Source organism: Hyperolius riggenbachi, chromosome 4 (assembly GCF_040937935.1).
Source record: "Hyperolius riggenbachi isolate aHypRig1 chromosome 4, aHypRig1.pri, whole genome shotgun sequence".
Taxonomy (NCBI): domain Eukaryota; kingdom Metazoa; phylum Chordata; class Amphibia; order Anura; family Hyperoliidae; genus Hyperolius; species Hyperolius riggenbachi.
In genome coordinates, this window is record NC_090649.1 from 371,733,016 (window position 1) to 371,756,144 (window position 23,129).

The 23,129-nt window shown below is 42.9% G+C and overlaps 1 protein-coding gene across 1 annotated transcript in view; it reads right to left on the bottom strand.

Annotated features, from left to right (window-relative positions):
* Positions 1–23,129, bottom strand: part of IGF2R (insulin like growth factor 2 receptor) — a 242,584-nt gene that overhangs the window by 100,886 nt on the left and 118,569 nt on the right. Inside the window, exons 12-20 of the mRNA XM_068232027.1 lie at positions 21,452–21,589; positions 21,214–21,357; positions 14,841–14,972; positions 12,694–12,841; positions 12,413–12,590; positions 9,858–9,973; positions 7,443–7,599; positions 2,836–3,015; positions 875–973 (exon numbers count right to left, since the gene is read on the bottom strand). Of these exons, the coding sequence (XP_068088128.1) occupies positions 875–973; positions 2,836–3,015; positions 7,443–7,599; positions 9,858–9,973; positions 12,413–12,590; positions 12,694–12,841; positions 14,841–14,972; positions 21,214–21,357; positions 21,452–21,589 (1,292 nt within the window). The remainder of the gene's footprint in view (positions 1–874; positions 974–2,835; positions 3,016–7,442; positions 7,600–9,857; positions 9,974–12,412; positions 12,591–12,693; positions 12,842–14,840; positions 14,973–21,213; positions 21,358–21,451; positions 21,590–23,129) is intronic.

Below are 23,129 nucleotides of genomic sequence, written 5' to 3' on the forward strand. Positions count from 1 at the left end.
GTAAAAAAAAGATCCAGCACACCAAATATTTAGCAATAACGATGACCAAAGAATTCCTGACCGCATTGTCCTCCTCCTTACCTAGCCCACGGAAAGCCATTCCATTGTACGTCAAGCTATCCCCTTTCCATAGCAGTCTAGCAATGTGTCTGTACAGCACTCGGCCATGAACTGTAACTTAAGGGATCAAGTCCTGGTGCGAGCGACAGCAACTTGAGTGTGTACTCAAATTTGAAATGTAATCTCAGAAAGCGAGTATAAAAAAATAAAATACTCTTAACAGCTGCTCAGTTTTGGCAATTCCCGCATTACGGTTCTACAGGCTGAACAGATCCTGATCTTATTAAAGGTGGCAATTAAAGATGTTATTCTTTAGGCGATCGATCAAAAACAATCATTCAGGTCCACTAACAGAAGGATAGCTGCTATCCAATTCAATCATATTAATGGAATCGATCTGAAAAATGGATTTGTGTGATCGATATTATGATCGAATTGGAGAATCGATTGTACAAAGAATTGTAACATTGGTGGGCACCATTAGAGGACAAGAGATATGAGCAAAACTATTCAAAGGACATTTTGGAAAGAATTACTAGTCACTGACCATGAAAGACATTTCACATATCTTGTGTTTTAATTCTGTTTTAAGTGGTATTGTCTGTAGCTTAAACCAGTTTGGAAACTAAGTGATTAATACATATAAAGAGTTTTTGTTTGTACAATTCCTGCTCCTGAATGCACTCTCCTTCACATAAATACACTCATCAATCTAGATCTGTGAGTATTTGTAAACTGAATAGACAAGGCAGCTTTCCTTCACCTTACCAGGCTGTAAACACATACATTATATCGTACTGTTACACAAACTCACTTCTCCATGTTTTTCTTTGACAACTGGACAAGCTGCTTCTGTATACCATAGGAAAATGGCCTCACAATTCAAATTTGTGGTAAAAATCGGTCTGTTAGACTGTAAAGAAAAAGAAAATTTATTTTAAGACTATTTTTGTTTTTCGTGCAGACTCCTGAGAAAATGCACAATATCACAAATCACACATAACATTCTATAAAACCCTGAATGTGAACAGTTATGGAGTTATGCAGACTGTAGCTTTGGTCCAACATTCATATGTAAGCTAGGATGCTATCTCCATGGTACCCAAAGTTTCCTCCTACATCCCAAAACATAAATTAGTTGTTTTGATGCAAAATACTAGCCTTAGGACATGTTAACGTACATCCCTATAAGTTGTAACACGCCCACAAAAATGCATTAGAATTGACAGCACCATTTGTTGTTTACACTTTCCCAAATGACGCTTATTTTTGTATCTCTCTTTTTGTGATGACACATTTCAGCACACATGAACAATGCTACAGTGGAAAAGTGCGAACACAGCTTTAGAACATTACACTATAGCGAAACTATGAGAGTCAGACTATGACAGCGCAGCAGACACTCAAACCTTCCTCTAAAGGACAGTTATTGACCTATCTTGTTTGACGTACGGTACTCTAAAGCGCTTTGGAAAATTTCAGTGCCATTAGAGAAATAAAAATTAACCATATTCATTGCACATTAATTTCTGAGATACAAAAAATTTACGTTTTACTTCAAGAGTACTTTCACCAATACCATAAACTTGGAGATTTTCTGTCTGGTCCAGTATTGCAATAATGTAGTGTCAATTGGGGGTGGGAGGAAGCAATCTTTTTGTGACATTCGAGGGCAAAATACTTATGTGTTGCTACCCTTAAAGCTAGCAAAACAATTAGCACAGCTCCTTGTTAAAGTGGACCTGAACTTATGCATGGGACACAAGGAAAACCCTGATTAATCCACTGTGTGTGTGTTTAGAGTGAAGAGCCTGTATAATTCTCCTTAAAGAGAACCAGAGATAATCTAAGGAAAATATTTTATACATACCTGGGGCTTCCTCCAGCCCCATACGCGCTGATCGACCCCAAGCCGCCATCCACCGCTGCGCGCATCTATGAGAACCGCCTCAGTCGGAGCCAGTCTAGCGTAGCAGAAGTGCACTCTTTGCGTTTCTCTGTAGCAGCCGCTGGAGAGATACGCGGAGGGCGCACTTCTCCTGCGTAGCCTGGCTCCGATGACGTCAGCGACGGGAGACAGTTCTTGTAGATGCGGGCAGCGGTGGATGGCGGCATGGGATCGATCAGCGTGTATGGGGCTGGAGGAAGCCCCAGGTATAGCAGCTTTTCCTTAGATTATCTCTGGTTCTCTTTAAGCTGCAAGTAATCACAATTGTAATTTGAGTTCTCAGCTGTGTCAGTACAGGGACCTCGGCAGCCACAGCTAATTTGTAAACAGGATGTTAACCCTTTGTCTGCTTCCATGAAAGCAGGAATTGGTCACAATGCAGATTTCTTGCAGGATTTCTGTGGGCTGTAACAAATAAATGTTTCTCTTTAAAGGTTATGTTGTTGCTCATCCTTTAGAGCAGAGAAGAAGTTTTGAGTTTAGGTCCGTTTTAAATGGATCAGCTCTAAAAGCTGTGATTTGCTACACCCAATTTACCTTCCGTGTGAGGTTGGTGAGCATATGGGGATAGGTTTTTGCTCATTACTAGTCATTTATTATTACAGTTAAATAATGCCATCTGTCTCCAGACGAATATTAAACACAGTATTAAACCTTTTAACTATACTGGTAAAGGTGGCATTGGCTTTACACAAAATATTGTGCTATGCAAAGTATCGTCCTAAAATACTAGCGCCACAGAGGATACATTTCCTTGTGGTACTAAACAGGTTTCTTCTTCAGACAACATAAACAACAGACAACTATGGATGGCTCACAACACTTACAGTAGCCCCTTTCTTGCACATTAGATGTATTACTGAGGAATAATTAGTCGTCTTTCCTTCCATATCGATGCATTCAGAGCCATTTGTATATTTCAGAACAATATGCCCACTGCTTTCTATAGTAGGTTTACTGATTGCCACCCCAAGATTGCTGATTTCTGTGCGTTCTTCAGTTTTCTCCTGGAATAGAATCATATGAACATGAATGTGTATATATCTGAACAGCACAGAGCAACTGTATTTTAAACTCACAGTTCAAGTTTAAAGTTTGCATAACCAGATTTCTACTTTGCTTGCTTTCCTTTTAAGGAACCCCTTTTAAAAAAGCAAACCTGAAGCGAAAATAAACTTATGAGATAATGAATTGTATGTGTAGTACAGCTAAATGGGCCCATACACTGGTTGATTTCAGCCTTCGATCGATCGATTTGATCTGACAGGATGGAAGATCTAGGTCGATCTGCTGCTGGCAGCAGATCGATGGCCCACAGAGTTGCATTGGATCTTATGCTGGGCTGGCAGCAGATCGATGGCCCACAGAGTTGCATTGGATGTTATGCTGGGCTGGCAGCAGATCGATGGCCCACAGAGTTGCATTGGATCTTATGCTGGGCATACATGTCTCGATACTTCCGCTCGATTGATTCCCTGCTCGATTCTGCAGGCGATTCTCGGATCTTCTGCTCGTTTTTCTCATCTTTTTCCATTGTCATCAATGCAGAATCGAGCGGCGAAACGATCGGGCCGGAGATCGGACGTGTCAGAAATGATCTATCGAGCCATCTAAATGACTCAGAATCCAGCCCTGTATTCCCAGCATAATGGCCCGATAATGCATTTAGATCGATTTTCAATAGCTTTGAATCTGTTCCAAGTGTGTGGCACAAATCATATAGATTCCAGTCAGATTAGACTTGACTGGCATCTCACAGAAATCTATCTGATGGTCGAATCTGCTGTAAATCTATAAGTGTATGGCCACCTTAAAGGGACACTTAAGTCAAAAAAAATAAATAAATGAGTTTTACTCACCTGGGGCTTCCAATAGCCCCCTGCAGCTGTCCGGTGCCCTCGTCGTCTCCCTCCGATCCTCCAGGCCCCACCGGCAGCCACTTCCTGTTTCTGTGACAGGAGCTGACAGACTGGGGACGCGAGTGATTCTTCGCGTTCCTGGCCACAATAGCGCCATCTATGCTGCTATAGCATATATCATATACCATATAGCAGCATAGAGGGTGCTAATGTGTCTGGGAACGCAAAGAATCACTCGCGTCCCCAGCCTGTCAGCTCCTGTCACCGAAACAGGAAGTGGCTACCGGCGGGGCCAGGAGGATCGGAGGGAGACGGCAAGGGTACCGGACAGCTGCAGAGGGCTATTGGAAGCCCTAGGTGAGTAAAACTCATTTTTTTTGTTTGACTTAAGTGTCCCTTTAAGAAATAGAACATTTGCAGCAAAGAAAAAGTCTCAAGTTGGTTTCCAATACAGGGAGAGTTAAAGTGTACCTGAGACGAAAGGGGGGGGGGGGGGGGGTTTAAATACCTGGTGCTTCCTACAGCCCTTCCAGGCTTATCACTTACTCGCCGTCCTCCTCCGCCTCCTGGTTCTTCTGTAATTGGTCCTGAGAAGTGCAATCCGGCCGTGAGAGTCCTGCGCAGTAGTAATGCCCAGGCGCAGTATTGCTCCTGGCTATTTGCACATTTAGCCCTGGACCGGAGGACTTTCTGTGGTGAATTGCAGAATTACCAGGAGGCGGTGGGGGACAGCGAGGGAGTGATAAGCCTTGAAGGGGCTGGAGGAAGCCCCAGGTATGTAGAACCGCCCCCCCCCCCCCCCCCCCCCAGCTTCATCTTTGGTTTATTTTATTTTTTAAAAACTTCCATTATCTAGCCTCTCTGAGCTATTTGACCAACTTGGATTGAATACAGTCCTGTTTTCTGAAGCACTTAACCATTTCAGCCCGCGGGGATTTTTCACCTCCCATTCATTCGCTTTCTCACTTCTTAACACAATTTATTGATCTAGATCTTGTTTTTTTCCGCCACTAATTAGGCTTTCTTTGGGTGGTACATTTTGCTAAGAATTATTTTTCTATAAATGCATTTTAACATTAAGAAAAAAATGGAAAAAATTCATTATCTCAGTTTTCGTCCATTATAGCTTTAAAATAATCAACGCTACCATGATTAAAACCTTTGTATTTTATTTGCCCGTTTGTCTCGATTATGACACCATTTAAATTTTGTCCCCATCACAACGTATGGCACCAATATTTTATTTGGAAATAAAGGTGCATTTTTTCCGTTTTGCGTCCATCACTATTTACAAGCTTATAATTAAAAAAAAAAAAAAAAAAAAAAAAAAAAGGTTCGTAGTATACCCCCTTCATATGCATATTTAAAAAGTTCAGACCCTTAGGTAACTAGGTTTTTTTTTTTTTTTTTTTTTTTTTTATTGTGGGAAATGAACAGTTAATTTTAAATGTTATTTTATGTGTAAATTGTAATGTAAAAAATATGTAGATGTAGTTTTACTATTTGGCCACAAGATGGCCACCTTGAGTTTGTTTTTTTCTCCTTGTGCTTTCCGCTAAGCGGCAGCACAAGTGGGACGCTTAAAATTTTATTTGCAGAATGACTGAAGCCTCTAGTAAGAGCGCTTCGGCTTTTCTGCGGGGGACACGGATCGGTGATCGGGAACCATGTTCCCGTTCACTGATCCCAGGGCTACCGGGGGACAGCACGGGGGCACGCCCGCGATCGTGCGCCGAAGCCCAGCACCGCAGCAGAGCAGCCGCCTGGACGTTAGCATCATGTCCGGGTGGCTGAAATGGTTAAAAAAAATCTGTAATGAAAAAAAACTCCCCTGGGGGTACTCAATTCGGGTGGGGGAAGCCTCCGGATCCTATTGAGGCTTCCCCCGTCGTCCTCGGTCCCACGGCGGCGGATAAAATCCTCCAGCGCAGGATTCGCTCTACCCACGGACCAGACAGTCCGTAGAGTAGAGCGGACCCGACGGAGATCGGCTATTTTCGCCTATCTCCGTCAGAAGAGCCGCAACAGTGCCCCCGCTGGAGCCTGAAAAGGTAAATATTGCACAGGCTGTCGGATTTGTCGACTGTGCGTCCTGGGGGCTGCAGCGAGACCGCCGTGGGACACAGGAGGACGGGGGAAGCCTCGATAGGGTCCAGAGGCTTCCCCCTACTGAGGTGAGTACCCCCCAGGGGAACTTTTTTTTCAGTACAGGTTTTCTTTAAACAGCCAAGAGAAAGTGAGAGACAGCTTGGGATAAGGTTTTTACTGCAGGAAAGTTTAAAGGGTCCTTATGTCAGCTCTGCTTTATAGCTTAAAATACAGAGTGTGGTTTCTAAACTGCAAATATGACTGAAAGACGCAATATTATAAAAAAAAAACAAAAAAAACTGTATAACTGAAAATAAAAACATGAGACTTGTTTCTTTGCTACTAAATGTTCTATTTTTTTTATCCGTACTACACATACAATTAATTATATCATACTTTTTTTGCTTTAGGTTTGCTTTAAAGGGACCTCATGCGGTAATTCAAAACAGAATTTGGACTTACCTGGGGCTTCCTCCAGTCCCCCGTAGCCTGTGAGGTCCTCCGGCATCCTCTTCCTTCTTCCTGGTCCTGCTGGAGGCCCTGGTAATCGGCAACTTTGGGTGACGTCGCACATGCGCGCCCCCGCCACGGGCCCTCTTTGCGCCGGTCGCCATAAGCCTCCTATGCATGCACGGTTCTCTAAACACTGAACCGCGCAAGTCCCAGAACAGCCCCCTACAATATATACAGGATTTGGGGTACACCAATTATTCACTCAAATGTATTCTCTATGCTGATTTCACTGCTTGAGCAGGCCCTGATTTACCCCACGGGAGGATATAGGCACAGATGTCCTGGCACCTTAGACTTCGCCCTCCATGAATGTACAAATCCCCATCAAAGTGCACCGCAAGTGTGCTGGCCGTCTAAGCGGTCACTTCTTGCTTACTTCCATTGGCCGTCATAGGTAGCTACGGGTGCCCCTTAGTATTAAGTAGCTAGAAGTACCCTCAAAATTAAGTAGCTAGAGGTATTAGGTAGCTAGAGATGCCTCTGGCTGAAGGGCTGGATGGTGTAATGGTTAAGGACTCTGCCTTTGACACAGGAGACCAGGGTTCGAATCTCGGCTCTGCCTGTTCAGTAAGCTAGCACTTATGCAGTAAGAGACCTTAGGCATGTCTCCCTAACACTGCTACTGCCTATAGAGCACGCCCTAGTGGCTGCAGCTCTGGCGCTTTGAGTCCGCCAGGAGAAAAGTGCGATACAAATGTTATTTGTCTTGTCTATCAGTGGAATGCTGAAAGCAGATTGAGTAACCTCATTTACACACTCATCAAGACTCTGCATAGGGAAGGAGGATATTAGGGAGAGGATTGAGCCACCTTTCCATCATATGGCGCCTGTAGGCACATGCCTACAGTGCCTTTTGGTAAATCCAGGCCAGTGTTTGAGAGTGCACTTTTTTTTTTATTAATTACTGAAAAGTTTTGTATACACATAAAACGCCAAAGAACAATATGTTAGCTTAATATACTAATTGGACTTACACCAACTTTAACATACTGCATCTGGCAAACAGAGGCAAAAGGGTCACATCCGGGAACTGGTATCAAAGAGCGGCATACATTAATGTAGTATTTTTTGTGTCTTTCTTCATCGTCAGCATTCCAGTTTCCGGAGTGTTCTCCATGCACCTTAGATAAACTGTAACAAAAGTACAGAAACATTACAATTATGAGAAATGTAGCCAATTAATTCCCATTGGAAGAGCCAGAGAATTAACATCAGCATTAGAACAGTGAGATGTAAACAGTTCAAGTTCGTTGTTTTTTTGTTTTGTTTTTTAGTCTGGATTGAATGTTATATTTTGTGCATAGTAATTACTATATGAACTAAGCAATTGCTGTGCTGGAAAATCTTAACATAATGCATATAATATTTTCTGGATCCTCCCCGACGACAAGCTATAGCTGCAGTGGTGCAGAACAGCCAACACCATTCCTCCTGTTTTTTTTTTTATCATTTTTAATGCCCCAATGACAGTAAAAGACAGTGATTATCATTCACATTGACTGATCTATCCTGGCGGATAAGTTTGGCTAATAGTTGGTGTTAGTGGTTCCTACCAAATAATGACAAATGACTAGTTCATGCATGCGCAGTAGACCCGGACTGACGCGACTGAGCCAGTTACCGGGGCTGATGGCGGCTGAACGGCAGACCGTGAGAGGATGCCGAGCAACTCAGATGTGTTTATGGGGCGGGAGGAAGCCCCAGGTAAGTATCAAATCTTTAATGTAGGAGGTCTCTGGTTTCCTTTAACATCTACTTGATCGCCGATATTAAACGAGTGATCCCCAGTTAGCAATGAGCAAATGGCATCAGAGCACAATTGCTTGGACCACAGCAGAAATGTGAAAATGAGAACCTGGAATTGTAGAGGAGTCATCTGTCATCATTTGGTACGAATGACTAACACCAACTATTAGGCAAACTGATCCACCAGGATAGATCAGTAAATATGAACGATAATCACTGTCTTTTACCGTCATTGGGACAATAAAAAAAAAAAGCGTCCACTCTGGATTGGTGCAAGCTTATTTACTTGTCTGGTATCCACTCTGAATTGGCTCAAGATTGTTTGTCTGTCTGTATTTAAGCTCCCTGTTGGTATGATTCCTTCCTGATTTTAGGGTCTAAAAGCAGTACAATTTTTTCATGTGCTTTTAGACCCTAAAAGCAAGAAAAAAAAATCATACCACGAGAGAGCCTGGAGCAGCCCCTGCACTTACTCACCACCCTGGGCTCCAGCGCTGCAGTTATCCCTCTGTCCTCTGGGTGGCATTGTAACCCTAAAGTGAGATTGTAACCCTCTGATCTAACCAGGGGGATGCAGAGCCTCCTTGGACAGGGAGATTAATGGCCACCAGTGTCTGGATCACCCGGTAGGTAAATGAGAACACCAGCTGCGCGCAATGCTCTGCATGGACCTCCCGGCAGTTACCACGAGTGTAGCTCACGATTACCGCTGTGAGCTGCGGTTTTCCACCCCGAGTGTAGCTCGTGGTTACCGCTGAGGAGGTTAAAGGCTTATACACCCCTACCAACAATCTGTCCATCTATCTTCCAAATGTGTCTGTTGGAAGATAAGTTGGGTAAGGCTGGCAAACAACCAGATGACCAATTGATAACAGCTTATTTGCCAGATCCAACTGGCGGATTAAACTGGCCAACTATCATGCAGGTTGTAATATGTGTACAAGTGTTTTGAACAACTTTGTTGTCTTGGAATGCAGACATGTTGTGCAGTTTGTCGTTTAGCTTGTACGCATAGTATTTAAGTTGGTTATTTAGTGGGTTGGCGTGTGTGTACTTGTCATGTAAACAACTTGTTGTACAGTTGGTCATGTTGTGTGGTTGGCTGTGCATATTGTTGGACGTATGTATGAGCCTTAAGAAAAGGATGACTCGGATCAGGAGAGATAATGCGTGGATGGTGGATGTAGGCACTATATCTCATGCCTACATCCACAATTGTTTAACGACCCAATCATTTACCATATTATTCATAGTCTTTTACATTATATTGTGTGGGTATGCTGTAAAATAGATTATGGAATGATCGTGCATTGATCATTTAATATGATCTATCTTTCTGTGTGTATATAGCTTTAATCCTGGTTGTGTACCTTTTTGTACACGTGAAATCTTTAAGTAAAAACTTTAGCTGAATATAATTCATTTAGCAAGACAGACCTGGGCTCTGTTTATTAAATTACAAAAATGAATTCTCTTTTGGGTTGTTTTCCATTCTCTCTCAAGCAGGCAGCACTGACTGCCTTTTTTTCCATAAAAATGCTTAACCAGTGATTTGAAAACTTTGTCTGCGCCTTCTGTTTTCATGTAAATAATGAGTTTTGTCCATATCACTAAAAAAAATCATGCTGCTATTTTGCCATTACCTGGACAAATCATACTGGTCATCTGTTGCTTCATCCACCACAATACATTCCACAGACGATGCTGGGCAAGCATATTTTGTGTACCATTTGAAGTTGTATGTGTAGTTGTCTTCTTTCTAAATTTACAAAGGGTAAACATACGACTATGACTCCATTGTGCACGTGATTGGTCACATTGATATTTAAAATAAACAATGTTGCACTTTTAAACAAGTAAAACAAAAACAGAAAAAGAGGGGGGGGGGGGAAGAGGGGTAATTTTGTTTTGTTTTTTTATTTAAAGTGAACTTGAACCAAGAAATAATTTAAAATACACACATGATGTATGTGCAGACGAATACAACTTACAGTACTTACCTCGCCATCAGTTCATGTTTCCAATCAAAGGAAAAGAACAGTACAAGAAGCTCAACTGCTAAATGTAACAAACCAGGGAGTCAACCAGTCCACACTTGGACCCACTCAAGATGTAAAAGTCAGCAGCAACATGGAAAAAATTACTGGGTCTCCACCTGGATAAATGCAACACAGGGTTCCGGCCGACAGGCCTTTATCAAGTGTTACAGAAAAGAGTCAGTGCTCACAAATAAATTACACACCATCAGTAAAAACCACGCCCACAAGGGGCGGGCACATGCTTAGAGAAAGAGGCCAAATTTAAAGGGACAGCATTAGGAATCAAAAAGTTCATAAGAAGAATTTTAAATAAAATGGGAACATTTCCGTGTTTAAGTTGCCAGAACTGTTCTACCATCATAAAGGGCGATCATAGACATCCCACCAGGGGCAATAAGATTAAAATTAATGGTAATTTTTCTTGCCTTACGCCTAATGTAGTTTATTTTTTAAAGTGCCCCTGTGGGATGGGCTATGTGGGTCAAACTTCTCGTGCAATCAAGAGTTAGGATTAACAAGCATCGTAGTAATATTCGCTTGTACAGAAAATACCATGATGACCCTGAGAAGAAATTAGATTCTTTCATAGGGAAACATTTTTTTCCCACTGTGGACACATGGTTGGTGATTTACGCTGGTGTGTACTTGAAAAAGACATCATTGCTGAAGGAATGGATGGACAGACCTACCTACTTAGACGAGAACATAGATGGATCGATAAGCTAAGTACTTTAGCTCACAATGGACTGAATGATGAATTTAATTTAACCTCTTGAAAACGGCAGTGCTAAACCCCCCCTAAAGACCAGGTCATTTTTTACTTAAAGAGAATCTGTATTGTTAAAATCGCACAAAAGTAAACATACCAGTGCATTAGGGGACATCTCCTATTCCCCTCTGTCACAATTTCGCCGCTCCCCGCCGCATTAAAAGTGGTTAAAAACAGTTTTTAAAAGTTTGTTTATAAACAAACAAAATGGCCACCAAAACAGGAAGTAGGTTGATGTACAGTATGTCCACACATAGAAAATACATCCATACACAAGCAGGCTGTATACAGCCTTCCTTTTGAATCTCAAGAGATCATTTGTGTGTTTCTTTCCCCCCTGAGGGGGGAGTGCATAGCAGAACCACAACACTGAAGAACTTGGCAGCCTTCCAGACACAGGCTGACAAGTCTGACAAGGGAAAGATACATTGATTTATTACAGAGACTGTGATAGCAGAAATTGCTGCAGTAAGCCAGAACACATTAGAATAGCTTTTGGAACTTGTAGGATGATAAAAAACAGGATGCAATTTTTGTTACGGAGTCTCTTTAAGCGACCACTGCAGCTTTAAGGCATAGCTGCAGGGTTGTACAACTCGGCACACAGGCGATTCCCCCCCTCTCCACACCAACAGAGCTTCCTGTTGGTGGGGTCTGATCCCCCTCACAGTTTTTTTTTATTTTTTATTACAAATATTTACTTTCTTTTTTTACTAATAAAATTTGCTATCTATTTCTTTTTTTCTAAAATCCCTCCCCCAGCCAGCCAATCCGATCAGCTGTCATAGGCTTCTGCCTATGAGAGCCGATCGCTCTCGTGTCCCAGGGGGACAGCTGTGTCACACGGCCGTCCCCAGTACAGCGCTGCTGCAAACCGCACCGCTGTACAGCCCTATTAGATGGCGATCGCCTCTCGGAGACTGAAGGCGGGGGAGCTCTGCCTCCCAAGCTCCTGCAGTATCCGGCCCCAGGACTTGACGCCAATTGGCATAGGTGGTCCTGGGGCTGCCACAGAGGTCACGCCCATGAGAGTGACCCAGTCTTTAGGTAGTTAAAATGCTTCTTATGAACTTTTTGATTCTTTATGCGGTCCCTGTAAATTTGACCTCTCTTTCTCTAAGCATGTGCCCACCCCCTGTGGGCGTGTTTTTACTGATAGCGTGTAATTTATTTGTTCTGTTCTGTAACACTTGATCAAGGCCTGTCAGCCAAAAAGTTGTGTTGTTTTATTACTATGGTACAATAAAGTAGTGCTATAATTGCATTCATCCCGGTGGCGACCCAGTCATTTTTTCCTTGTTCATGTTTCCAATCAACCCTTACTAATTTGTTACGCAGTGCTGGATCATATAGTGCATTTAATAATAAATAGGATGACTGGTAGGCCTACTTGATAATCTGGCTGGCCAACATCAGCATCCTTGTCACACAAGAAAGTAATAAGTGAGGAACGAGGTGTTCTTTTTTCATCTCCATAGGGTGTGCCATCAGTATAGCTCAGTTGGATCATTCCATCATAATAAGAGAGCTTGGAGCTTCCAACTCCAATATTCCAGTGACTGCCTGGCCTGCACAAAAGTAAAACATGGGTGTACTATTTGAAAACAACTGTGAAATAAAAGCAAATGCCCAAAGGCATAAAGAATAAAAAAAAGATTCCAGATGACGTACGTTTTTGATACTTGGCATGCCCCTGAACCGGCATCACATGGTTCTTGTGTTAAGTTACTGCAAACATTTATATAAAAGTCATATTGATCAGTAGAAACATTGTAACCTCCATTTTTCTTTGTCAGTGGTGAAAGATCAAAATAAAGACCTGAAGGAAAAAAAAATAAAAACAATCTTAGTCAGATAATACATTAACAAACTGTTAACCTCAGTACATATGGAGTAGCCTGCTTTACCTTCTGCACTTGTGTTCTTTTTGAAAGGGAACCTGATTCGAGAGGTATATGGAGCTTGACATATTTGTTTCTTAGGGTGATGGGGATGTGTTGGGTTTGCGACAGACATAGAATTTTGTTTAATAGCCAAAAAGTTAAATTTTCGTCTCGTATGACAAGAGTACCTTCCTTCAAACACTAGGGGAGTTGCCCACATGCCTTATGGCAAACTCAAAATGTGCTTCCTTATTTTTAACACTAAGCAATGGCTTTTTTTCCTAGCCACTCTTCCATAAAGCCCAGCTCCATCGAGTGTAAAATTTACTATGGTCCTTTGGACAGATACTCAATAAGTCTTTGGTGTGGTACCTTTGGTCTCTATGCTGCCTGTCTGATTAATGCCCTTCTTGCCTGGCTTGTGAATTTGGGTGGGCAGGCTCCTCTCTTACCATGTTCTATCCATTTGAAGACGATGGATTTGAGGGTGTTTTGGTGGGTAAAGCTTTGCATTTTTTTTTTTTTTTTGTATAACCCAACCCTAAATTGTACTTCACAACAACTTTTTTTTTTTGACAGCGCCTTGGTCTTCATGGTGTGATGCATCTTGCTTAGCCTATGGCACATTTCTGCAAAGGTGTATTTAAACTGACATGTCATATGTCAGTTTAAAGGGGAACTGAAGAGAGAGGTAGATGGAGGCTGTCATGTTTATTTCCTTTTAATCAATACCAGTTGCCTGGCAGCCCTGCTGGTCTATTTCTCTGCAGTAGTATCTGATTAAAACCAGAAACAAGCATGCAGCTAGTCTTGTCAGATTAGACTTATAAGTCTGAACCACTGAAACACCTGATCTGCTGCATGCTTGTTCAGGGGCTATGGTTAATAGTATTAGAGGCAGAGGATCAGCAGTGCTGCCAGGCAACTGGTATTGTCTAAAAGGAAATAAACATGACAGCCTCCATATACCTCTCTCTTCAGTTCCCCTTTAAATACACCTTTGCAGAGGAGGGCTATCATTGTATTAAATGCTCAACGGATAACTCACCATTGTCTCATCTTACTATTTTCCTATAATGCTCCTGCCTTATACTAGAACATATAAATGGATATCTACGCTGAAATGTATTGAACCTGACATTCATATGCCGTTAATGCCCGGTGTGGGGCATGTTCTCCCAGAATTACCTACTTGATATACAGTTATACGTTCACTTTGTATTTGAATGATGCTATTCTATACATTTTGTAGGAATTTGTTTGCTTATTACCTTAATAAAAACTTTTGAACACTAAAATTACAGTTTGGAATGTAACAAAACAGGTACAAAGCCAAAGGGGGGGCCATTACTCTGACTTTTTTTCGAGCGTCTCCATTTACGATATTGAGTCTCACTGTAACAGTTTGACAAGAAGAGGGAAGGCGTCCCTTCGAAACAAGGACAATACGTTTAATGGTCATTTTTAAAAATGACCAAAAAATTATGGTTAATTCACCAATAAACACCATGGCACGTGTTCACACTCCTGTCGCCAAGAGCATTCTGCACAGGCACAGTACTTCTGCGCCTGCACAGAATGCTCCCAGCAACAGAAGCGTGAATGCGAGCAGCGCAGCCCCACACTCGCACATGCGCAGAGGCCGCTGACCTGCCTATGCTGGCTGCTGCTATGGAGGAGAACTCGGGCGACCCGATGAGAGCAGAGCTGCGACAAGGGACACAAAAGCTTCCAGGGGCTGGAGGCAACCCCAGGTAAGTAATTTTTTTTTAATCTCCCTGAATATTTCATTTAATATTAAAGTAAGAATTGAGCCCAGTATCTGGAGTGTGCATTTGGTAAGACAACCTATGTTTATTTCAGTGAAGGACATTCTGTGGAAAATGTAGTAGAAAAGTATAGAGAAAACTAGGCACTTCTGCTGGATCAACTCACCAGCCTGAGAATTGATGACTCTGCAGTTGTCCCCTTCAGTTCTGGACAAGACGCAAGCAGCAGCAGTGTTCCACTCAAACTCATACTGGCAATCATCAGAGTATGTCAGCACAGGTGGGCTTTCCAAATTTCCTGCAATGACAGAGGTACGAAGGTTAAAATGGAATGTTATTCAGATTGCTAACAGAACTGACCAACGAACTGCACATCTTTATACAGATTAGGGACACCAAGAGCCAAATATAGTGTAGTATGTTCTGGTAGTTGAAATTAAGTATGACAGAGTAATAAGCTATACTCACAAAGTAGGGTTACCTCAAAGGCAACCACTGTATAGGCAGGTGGGGAGATTAGACCTGAACCAGAGATGACCGAACCTCCGATTTTCGGTTCGCGAACTTCCGCAAAAGTTCGGTTTGCACGAACTTACGCGAACCGCAATAGACTTCAATGGGGAGGCGAACTTTGAAAACTAGAAAAATTTATGCTGGCCACAAAAGTGATGGAAAAGATGTTTCAAGGGGTCTAACACCTGGAGGGGGGCATGGATGAGTGGGATAGACGCCAAAAGTCACAGGGAAAAATCTGGATTTGATGCAAAGCAGCGTTTTAAGGGCAGAAATCACACTGTATGCTAAATTGGAGGCCTAAAGTGCTTTCAAACATCTTGCATGTCTATACATCAATAATCAGGGAGTGTAATTAGAGTACTGCTCCACACTGACACACCAAACTCACTTTGTAACGCACCGCAAACAGCTGTTTGTGTTGTGACGGCCATGCTGGACTGGTGCGCACCATGGCCAGAGTGCAGGTGATGGCGGTTTTCAAGCCCATATGGTCGAGCTGAGGTAGCTGAATGACAGAACAACAGTGACTGAGTGTCCAGCTGATCAAATTTGGTCTGTCCACAATGAAGCAACGACCTTATCTTGGGTGTGCCGCCGCCGCCCCCCCCCCCCCCCCCCCCCCCCCGAAAATGAATAGAGCCGGCGTTCATTGCTTCATTGTGATTCACAAGCCCCTTCACCGCGGCAAGGTAACGATCAAGCTCCCCCTGCTTCTTTCAGCATCTCGTCTCCTCCTACTCCTCTCTAACCCCCCCTCTGAACTGTCCCCCTGTTCATCTCCTCTATTGGGAACCCACGTGGCATCCGTATCATCATAATCATCCTCCCCAGCTTTGCTTGCCTCAGACACCTCATAAACTGCACCAACTGCAGGTACTTCATCCTCCTCCTCACACGTTACGTCCATAGTGTCGCCTAACTCAGACATATGAAGTGGTGTATCTTGTACTAACAATAATGGCTGTGAATCAGTGAATTTCCCACCAAATAACTCATGCGAAGTGTCAAATGCAGCGGATGTGGTGCTAGTAGTAGCACTGGTGGCTGCGGAAGATGAGATGTTCTGTGTTAAATTGTCAACCACATCCCTATCTTGGGAGATGATGGGACGTGCCTTCTTCTGAGCACTGCACTTTGGGCCATGGCCGCACGAAATCACGTCAGCACGACCTCGAACAGTCCTGCCGGGTGGCCTGCCTCTGGGTCTGCCCCTGCCTCTACCTGTTTTGTCCATATCGGGGGAGGATGAAGTGAAAGGTATGCACTGACTTGACTAATACAATGTGCAGTTAAACAGGTGCAGTGAAAGGTATGCAGTGACTGGTATTAGAATACAATGTGCAGATGTCACACAGGTGCAGTTAACAGGTATGCTCAGAGTGGTATATTACACAGTGTGTGGTCACACAGGTACTGTGAACAATTGTGCAATGACTGGTATTACAAATGTGCACCTGTCACACACACAGGTACCGGACAGGCACAGTGACACTGCGTGCGCTCACGTAGGTAGGTGGGTGCACTGAAGGGAACAACAGGCAGGTATATGCAGTGATGGTTATTACAATGTGCACCTGTCTCTCTCACACACACACACACACACACACACACACACACACACTCACACTCGTACCAGACAGGCACAGTGACACTGCATGCGCTCCCGTAGGTAGGTGAGTGCACTGAAGTGAACAACAGGTAGGTATATGCAGTGATGGGTATTACAAATCTGCACCTGGCACAGTAGTAACTATAACACCAAGGGGCCAAAAGGCCAGCTGCGACTGACTGACAGGGCTGTATATAATGCAAGTGGGCCACACACAGAAAAAAAAAATAGATCACAAGAACAAGATTAGCTCTCAAAAGAGCTGTTGAGGGGTGCTTTTTTAGCAATAAGAATCAGCAAGCAGCAAGCTAACAAGCCTACAAGAGCCAAACTAATTTTTCCCTCTGTGAGTCCGCAGCAGCTCTCCCTTCTCTAACTACTGCAGGCACACGAGTGAGTGAAAAAAATGGCGCTGCCTGCCTTTTATAAGGGGGTAGGGCTCCAGGAGGGAGTGTAGCCTGATTGGCTACAATGTGCCTGCTGACTGTGATGTAGAGGGTCAAAGTTGACCCTCATGATGCACTATGGGGACGAATCGAACTTCCGGTTAAGTTTGCGGTTCTCCACGATCGCCGGCGAACCGTTCGGGCCATCTCTAATCTGAACCCACTCAGGATTAAGAAGTCACTCCGTTGATGAGGAAAAAAAGGGGGTAACACCCCTCCACCAGGTGTGGACTTAATATAGCGTAGTATGGGTACAGAGGCACCAAAAGCATAAAAGTATCTCAAAAGTTTAAAACATGAGGAGGCAGTGGTGGACTTCCTTCCAAGCAGACACAAAATTTGCCAATGTGTTTGTCTAATACAAGTTTATTTACATACTCCAGGGAACAATGCAACACGTTTCACAGGTTTGAGGTGCCTGGCTCTTCTATTTACCACATATACTATTGCTTCGTTGTTATTGCCTGATGAAGCGGGATCAAACCTGCAAAACGCGTTGTATTCTCCCCCGAAGTATGTACTTGTTGTATTTGACAAACACATTGGCAATTTGTGTGTCTGCTTGGAGGAGGCAAGTCCACCAATGCCTCCTCATGTTTTAAACTTTTTAGATAATTGTATTGCCTCTGTATCCTTACTACGCTACACATTTTTATAACTTGATGCACATTTTGTCACTATTCATATGCAGCACGGAATTGGTCCAACCAAATCAGCAGCAGCCTCATTGGTTTAGTCCAGTTTAAAGCAACACACAAACCGCAAAAAAATTGGCATCAACTTGGAAATAAATAGGAGCTCAACGACAATCTCTTATGGGAGTGGATTATAAACTTCTTAAAGCTGTCAGCCCATAGTTCAATGCTTAAGGCTTTGTGTGCATTTGCAACCTGCACAACACACAGTCCTAATGGGTCCAGACTTGCTCCCATATTGCTGTGTAACATAGGTGACCATGGGGTTGATTCACAAAGGTTACTTATTTTTCACCTCAACTGTACGGAGTGCTAATGTATAAGATAAACAAATATGGAAGGATAATTCATGAGATAGATAAGGAGAGCAAAACCATGAGTAAAGTTAGAGAAGGAGAGGTAAATCATGAGTTGAATTTGATAAGGAGAGTTAAATTGTGAGTTAATAAACAAGGTGAGATAATTTAACAAAAAAAGCTTTGTGAATCAGGCCCCATGTGTTTTACAGAAGCATATAGTATCTGCGCTACAGTGCTGACCATATGCAATTATATTAAATCTACTGAGAAATTCATGCAACAGTGCAATTAAGGTACGCACTGCTGCAACGTGCTGAAATATGCCCAACAGACACTGCTGTGTGTGCACTGTGATGCCCTTGTATATCGCACACTAAAACCCCATACACACGCAGGAGGAAAGTCAGTATGCAGGAGGTCGACAGTATGGGGCTGACACGTCACTAGCCTGCAGGTTAGCAAGAAGTTCTGTTGCTATACAGGGGGAATCAAAAGGACGAGGAAGCAGCACGTGAATGATATCACATGGCAATGGGGTCAGTGTAAAGAACAATGATCTCGGCCAGAGATCAGCCAACTTGCTGGCCATGGTGTCAGAGCTTCTGTACACACGTTTCTCAGCAAAATTTCATCTAGCATGTGTACAGGGATTTAAACATATTAATGTAATCTGCTTAGCAATGTGACAGCCTTCACAAACCTCTACCAAGAACCATTTCGAGACATCCACCTGAACAAGCTTTATGCAGGGAACACACATGTAGAGTCCTGCACATTTAAAAAACGCACATTGCCCATTATAGTAAATGGTCCTCTTGGGAATCGCATGTCTGTTTCTGTTCTTAAATCAAACAGCATTATGCTTTTGACTGCATATCCTGTTCATAATTACAATGTATTTCGCTGCATGCAAAAAATTGCAAATGAACATGTAAAATTACATGCAGCAAGATACAATCGCAAACATAATGACAGAAACCCATGAAGAATGGGGAACAAAGCACTGTCAAGCATGATCCTTGCCTTAGGGCCTGTACACACTAGGTTTGCAATTGGAATTCTTCCCAAAGAGGAAAGCAGCAGACCAGCAGCAAATAAAACGACATGCATTTCAATGTGTAAGCATGAACTAGTTTTTTGGGCGGGGAGGGGGGGGGGGGGGGTGGATTTTAAAAAATTTGGACAGCCAAAGAACTGCGCCCAAGGGAGTTCGAGAGTATATGAACCATAATATGCGCTGCCACCCTCGTACAGTGCTTAGTCATTTTAACTTCCAAAACAGCAGTAAATCTTACCTACTCAACTCAATGTGAGCTACAGTTCTCATAGAAAGAAAGACCATCCTGACACTGCAGATCGTCATGTTATGACCAGTCCTCTATTACCAATCATCAAGAACTAAAAAATTACTTTATCATTACTTATCGCAATGAAATGAACTATATCTTGTTTTTTCCGCCACCAATTAGGCTTTCTTTGGGTGGTACATTTTGCTAAGAGCTACTTTACTGTAAATGCATTCTAACGGGAAGAATAAGAAAATGCATTTTTTCAGTTTTTATTTCTCAGTTTTCGGCCATTATAATTTTAAAATAATACATGCCTCCATAATTAAAACACATGTATTGTATTTGCCCATTTGTCCCGGTTATTACACCGTTTAAATTATGTCCCTATCACAATGTTTGGCGCCAATATTTTATTTGGAAATAAAGGTGCATTTTTTTCAGTTTTGCGTCCATCCCTAATTACAAGCCCATAGTTTATAAAGTAACAGTGTTATACCCTCTTGACATAAATAAAGAGTTTAGTCCCTAAGGTAACTATTTATGTATTGATTTATTTTTTGGGGGGAGTGTGGGAAGTAATGAGTTAATTTATAATGTAAAACTAAGTATTTATGAAAAATGTTTTTGGATGTAGTTTTACTATTTGGCCACAAGATGGCCACAGTACTTTTTTGTGCATGCGTCCTCTAAGCGTCGGAAGTACGCTTACGTCCTGTACGCTTACGTTGAGGCTGGGAAACTTTTTTTCACAATGATCGCGCTGGTTCTCATAGAAGCAGCCGATCATTGCTGGAGGGCTTAGATCAACGAACGGGAACGGTTTTTCCCGTTCATTGATCTCCGGGCAAGCAGGCAGCGGCGTGCACGAGCGAGCGGGAGTGTGGACAGCGGCGGGGCGGTACGTGTTTCTGCGCCCCTGGTGGACAAGTGGTTTATGTTACTTAAAATTTCCTTGACATTTCTGTCTGCAGCCAGCTATGATATTTCAGGTCATGGCCAGGGGCGTAACAATAGCCCTGTGACCCCTGCAACCTCTGGGGGGCCAGGAGGCGGAGGGAGCCCACTTCTTGTCCCTCTCCTTACCCACATGCAGAGTAACACAGGTAGTGGGAGTAATGTTCACCTGCTCCAGCACTTTGGGTCTCAGTCACACACGTTCTGTTGTCATTCACTGGCTACCAATCGCATGACTGATGCAAGTCACGTGATCAGGAGGCGGTGAATGGCAGCCGAGAATTTGCAGCTGTGATGCATAGAGACCAGCAGCACTAGAGCAGGTAAATATAACACTGGTCCCTGCGCTATTCTGCATGTGTATAGGGGCAAGGTGTGTGCAGGGAAGACGTTTGGATTCCAGGGAGCCCCATGACAATTTTGCAGGGGGGCCTTATGGGCGGTTACATCCCTAGTCACAGCAATTATCAGATGCTTGCTTACAACCAGACATCGGTACTCCCTCTGCACCCAGTATAGCAATTCAGCCGCAAACATTCCCAGTAACCACCACCTATTCAAAGCTCTCTATCTCACAAAGCAGCTGTCTGTCCTGCCTATCTTAACAACAGACAAAGTCAGAACGGTTAGTGGGTTATTTTTAAAGCAATACTATATATTTTAATAACGCAGACTATACACAGTGAACAAGATGTAAACTTAAAAGACAAAAGTTATATGTGTTTTTATACCTGGACTGCATTTAAGCGTGATATTGGTTTCAATCCTTTCATTATTTGTACATGTGGAACCCTCTGTATACTGAAGCAGGATGTGGTCGCCAATTAACTTTGGAGCGGTCAAAAACTTTCCTAAACTTTTTTTCCCTTCAGAATCTGAAAGGAAAAAACACAAAACATAATACATCATAAAAGATGAACAAAATGTGTGTCAATTAAATACTTTAAATTTACAGTTAACCAGCCTTACCTACTACACAAATTGCAGCACCCTCCTCACAACCAGCGGCATCACCTCTCTGTAGCACTTCATGGCACACATTGATGTAAAAGCGGCTTTTACCAGATTTGGTGTTCATAGCCTCCCAGTTTTGAGTGGTATTAGATTCTGAAACAATGTGCAAGGATATAATATAAAGAGTACAGATAGTCCCCTACTTACAAACGACTCAGATTAGGCTTGATTCCCATTTGTTCAGCACAGAGTGGAGCAGACAGTTCAGGGTCCGCTCCGCCCTGTTTTACCGTCTTGGTCTCATCCGGGGGGTAGATGCGTTGCACCATAGGTCACAATGGGCAACGCATTTGCTCGTTCACAAAAAGTCTGGACTGTGTTGCATTTTCTAGAGGCAGATTCCAATTTTATCCAAAGGATCGGCACTGAGCAGAGCTTACAAAATTGTACCCAATAGGTAGGTTTTTGCAACAAGTGGTAACCGAGCCTAACAAGCATCTCATACATACATACATACATACATAGCGGTCATTTACAAAATATACTGTACTGTTATTACATATTTTTATCGCTAGAGTACTGTAAAAGCCTGTTGCTAGAAGTTTAGAGCACATTAAAACATTGAAAACAATCAAAAGAACATTGCCGATACTATATGTTTAAATCCAGATTTGACTGATAGTAAATCATTCATCCACACACTTCAGTATATACAGGTCCTTCTAAAAAAAATTAGCATATTGTGATAAAGTTCATTATTTTCTATAATGTACTGATAAACATTAGACTTTCATAGATTTTAGATTCATTACACACAACTGAAGTAGTCCAAGCCTTTTATTGTTTTAATATTGATGATTTTGGCATACAGCTCATGAAAACCCAAAATTCCTATCTCAAAAAATTAGCATATTTCATCCGACCAATAAAATAAAAGTGTTTTTAAGACAAAAAAAGGTCAACCTTCAAACAATTATGTTCAGTTATGCACTCAATACTTGGTCAGGAATCCTTTTGCAGAAATGACTGCTTTAATGCGGCGTGGCATGGAGGCAATCAGCCTGTGCCACTGCTCAGGTGTTCTGGATGCCCAGGATGCTTCGATAGCAGCCTTAAGCTTATCCAGAGTGTTGGGTCCTGTATGTTATGGCCAAAGCCAGAAGTGTGTCCAGTTTCCAAATCTGCCAGCCAAGGTCAGATGTAAGAGAATACATCATACCTTGGCTGGTGAGGCAATAAAAAAAGCCTTTTCTTCTGAATGTGCGATCTGCAGGGCTTTGTCTAACACTGACCTTCACCTCACTAGTGCCCAACACTAATCCCCACTTTCCATTGCCTTAAAGAGACTCAGAGACGAGTCTTAAGCTAGGTTTTTTTTTCTACTTACTTACCCGGGGCTTCCTCCAGCCCCATAAGCACAGATGCATCCCTCGCCAGCCTCCTGCAATCTCCCATTCAGCCGCAGTGAGCCCCGGTAACAGGCTAAGTGAAGTCACTCCGAATCTACTGAGCATGCGCAGAAGGTCCACGTCTGCGCAGAAGACCATGACTGGCTCCGACTGAGCCCATTACTGAGGCTCACCGCGGGCTGAACGGGTGAAAGCAGGAGGACTGCGGGAGGACACATCCATGCTTATGGGGATGGAGGAAGCCCCGGCTAAGTAAAAAACTAGCTTAAGACTTGTCTCTGAGT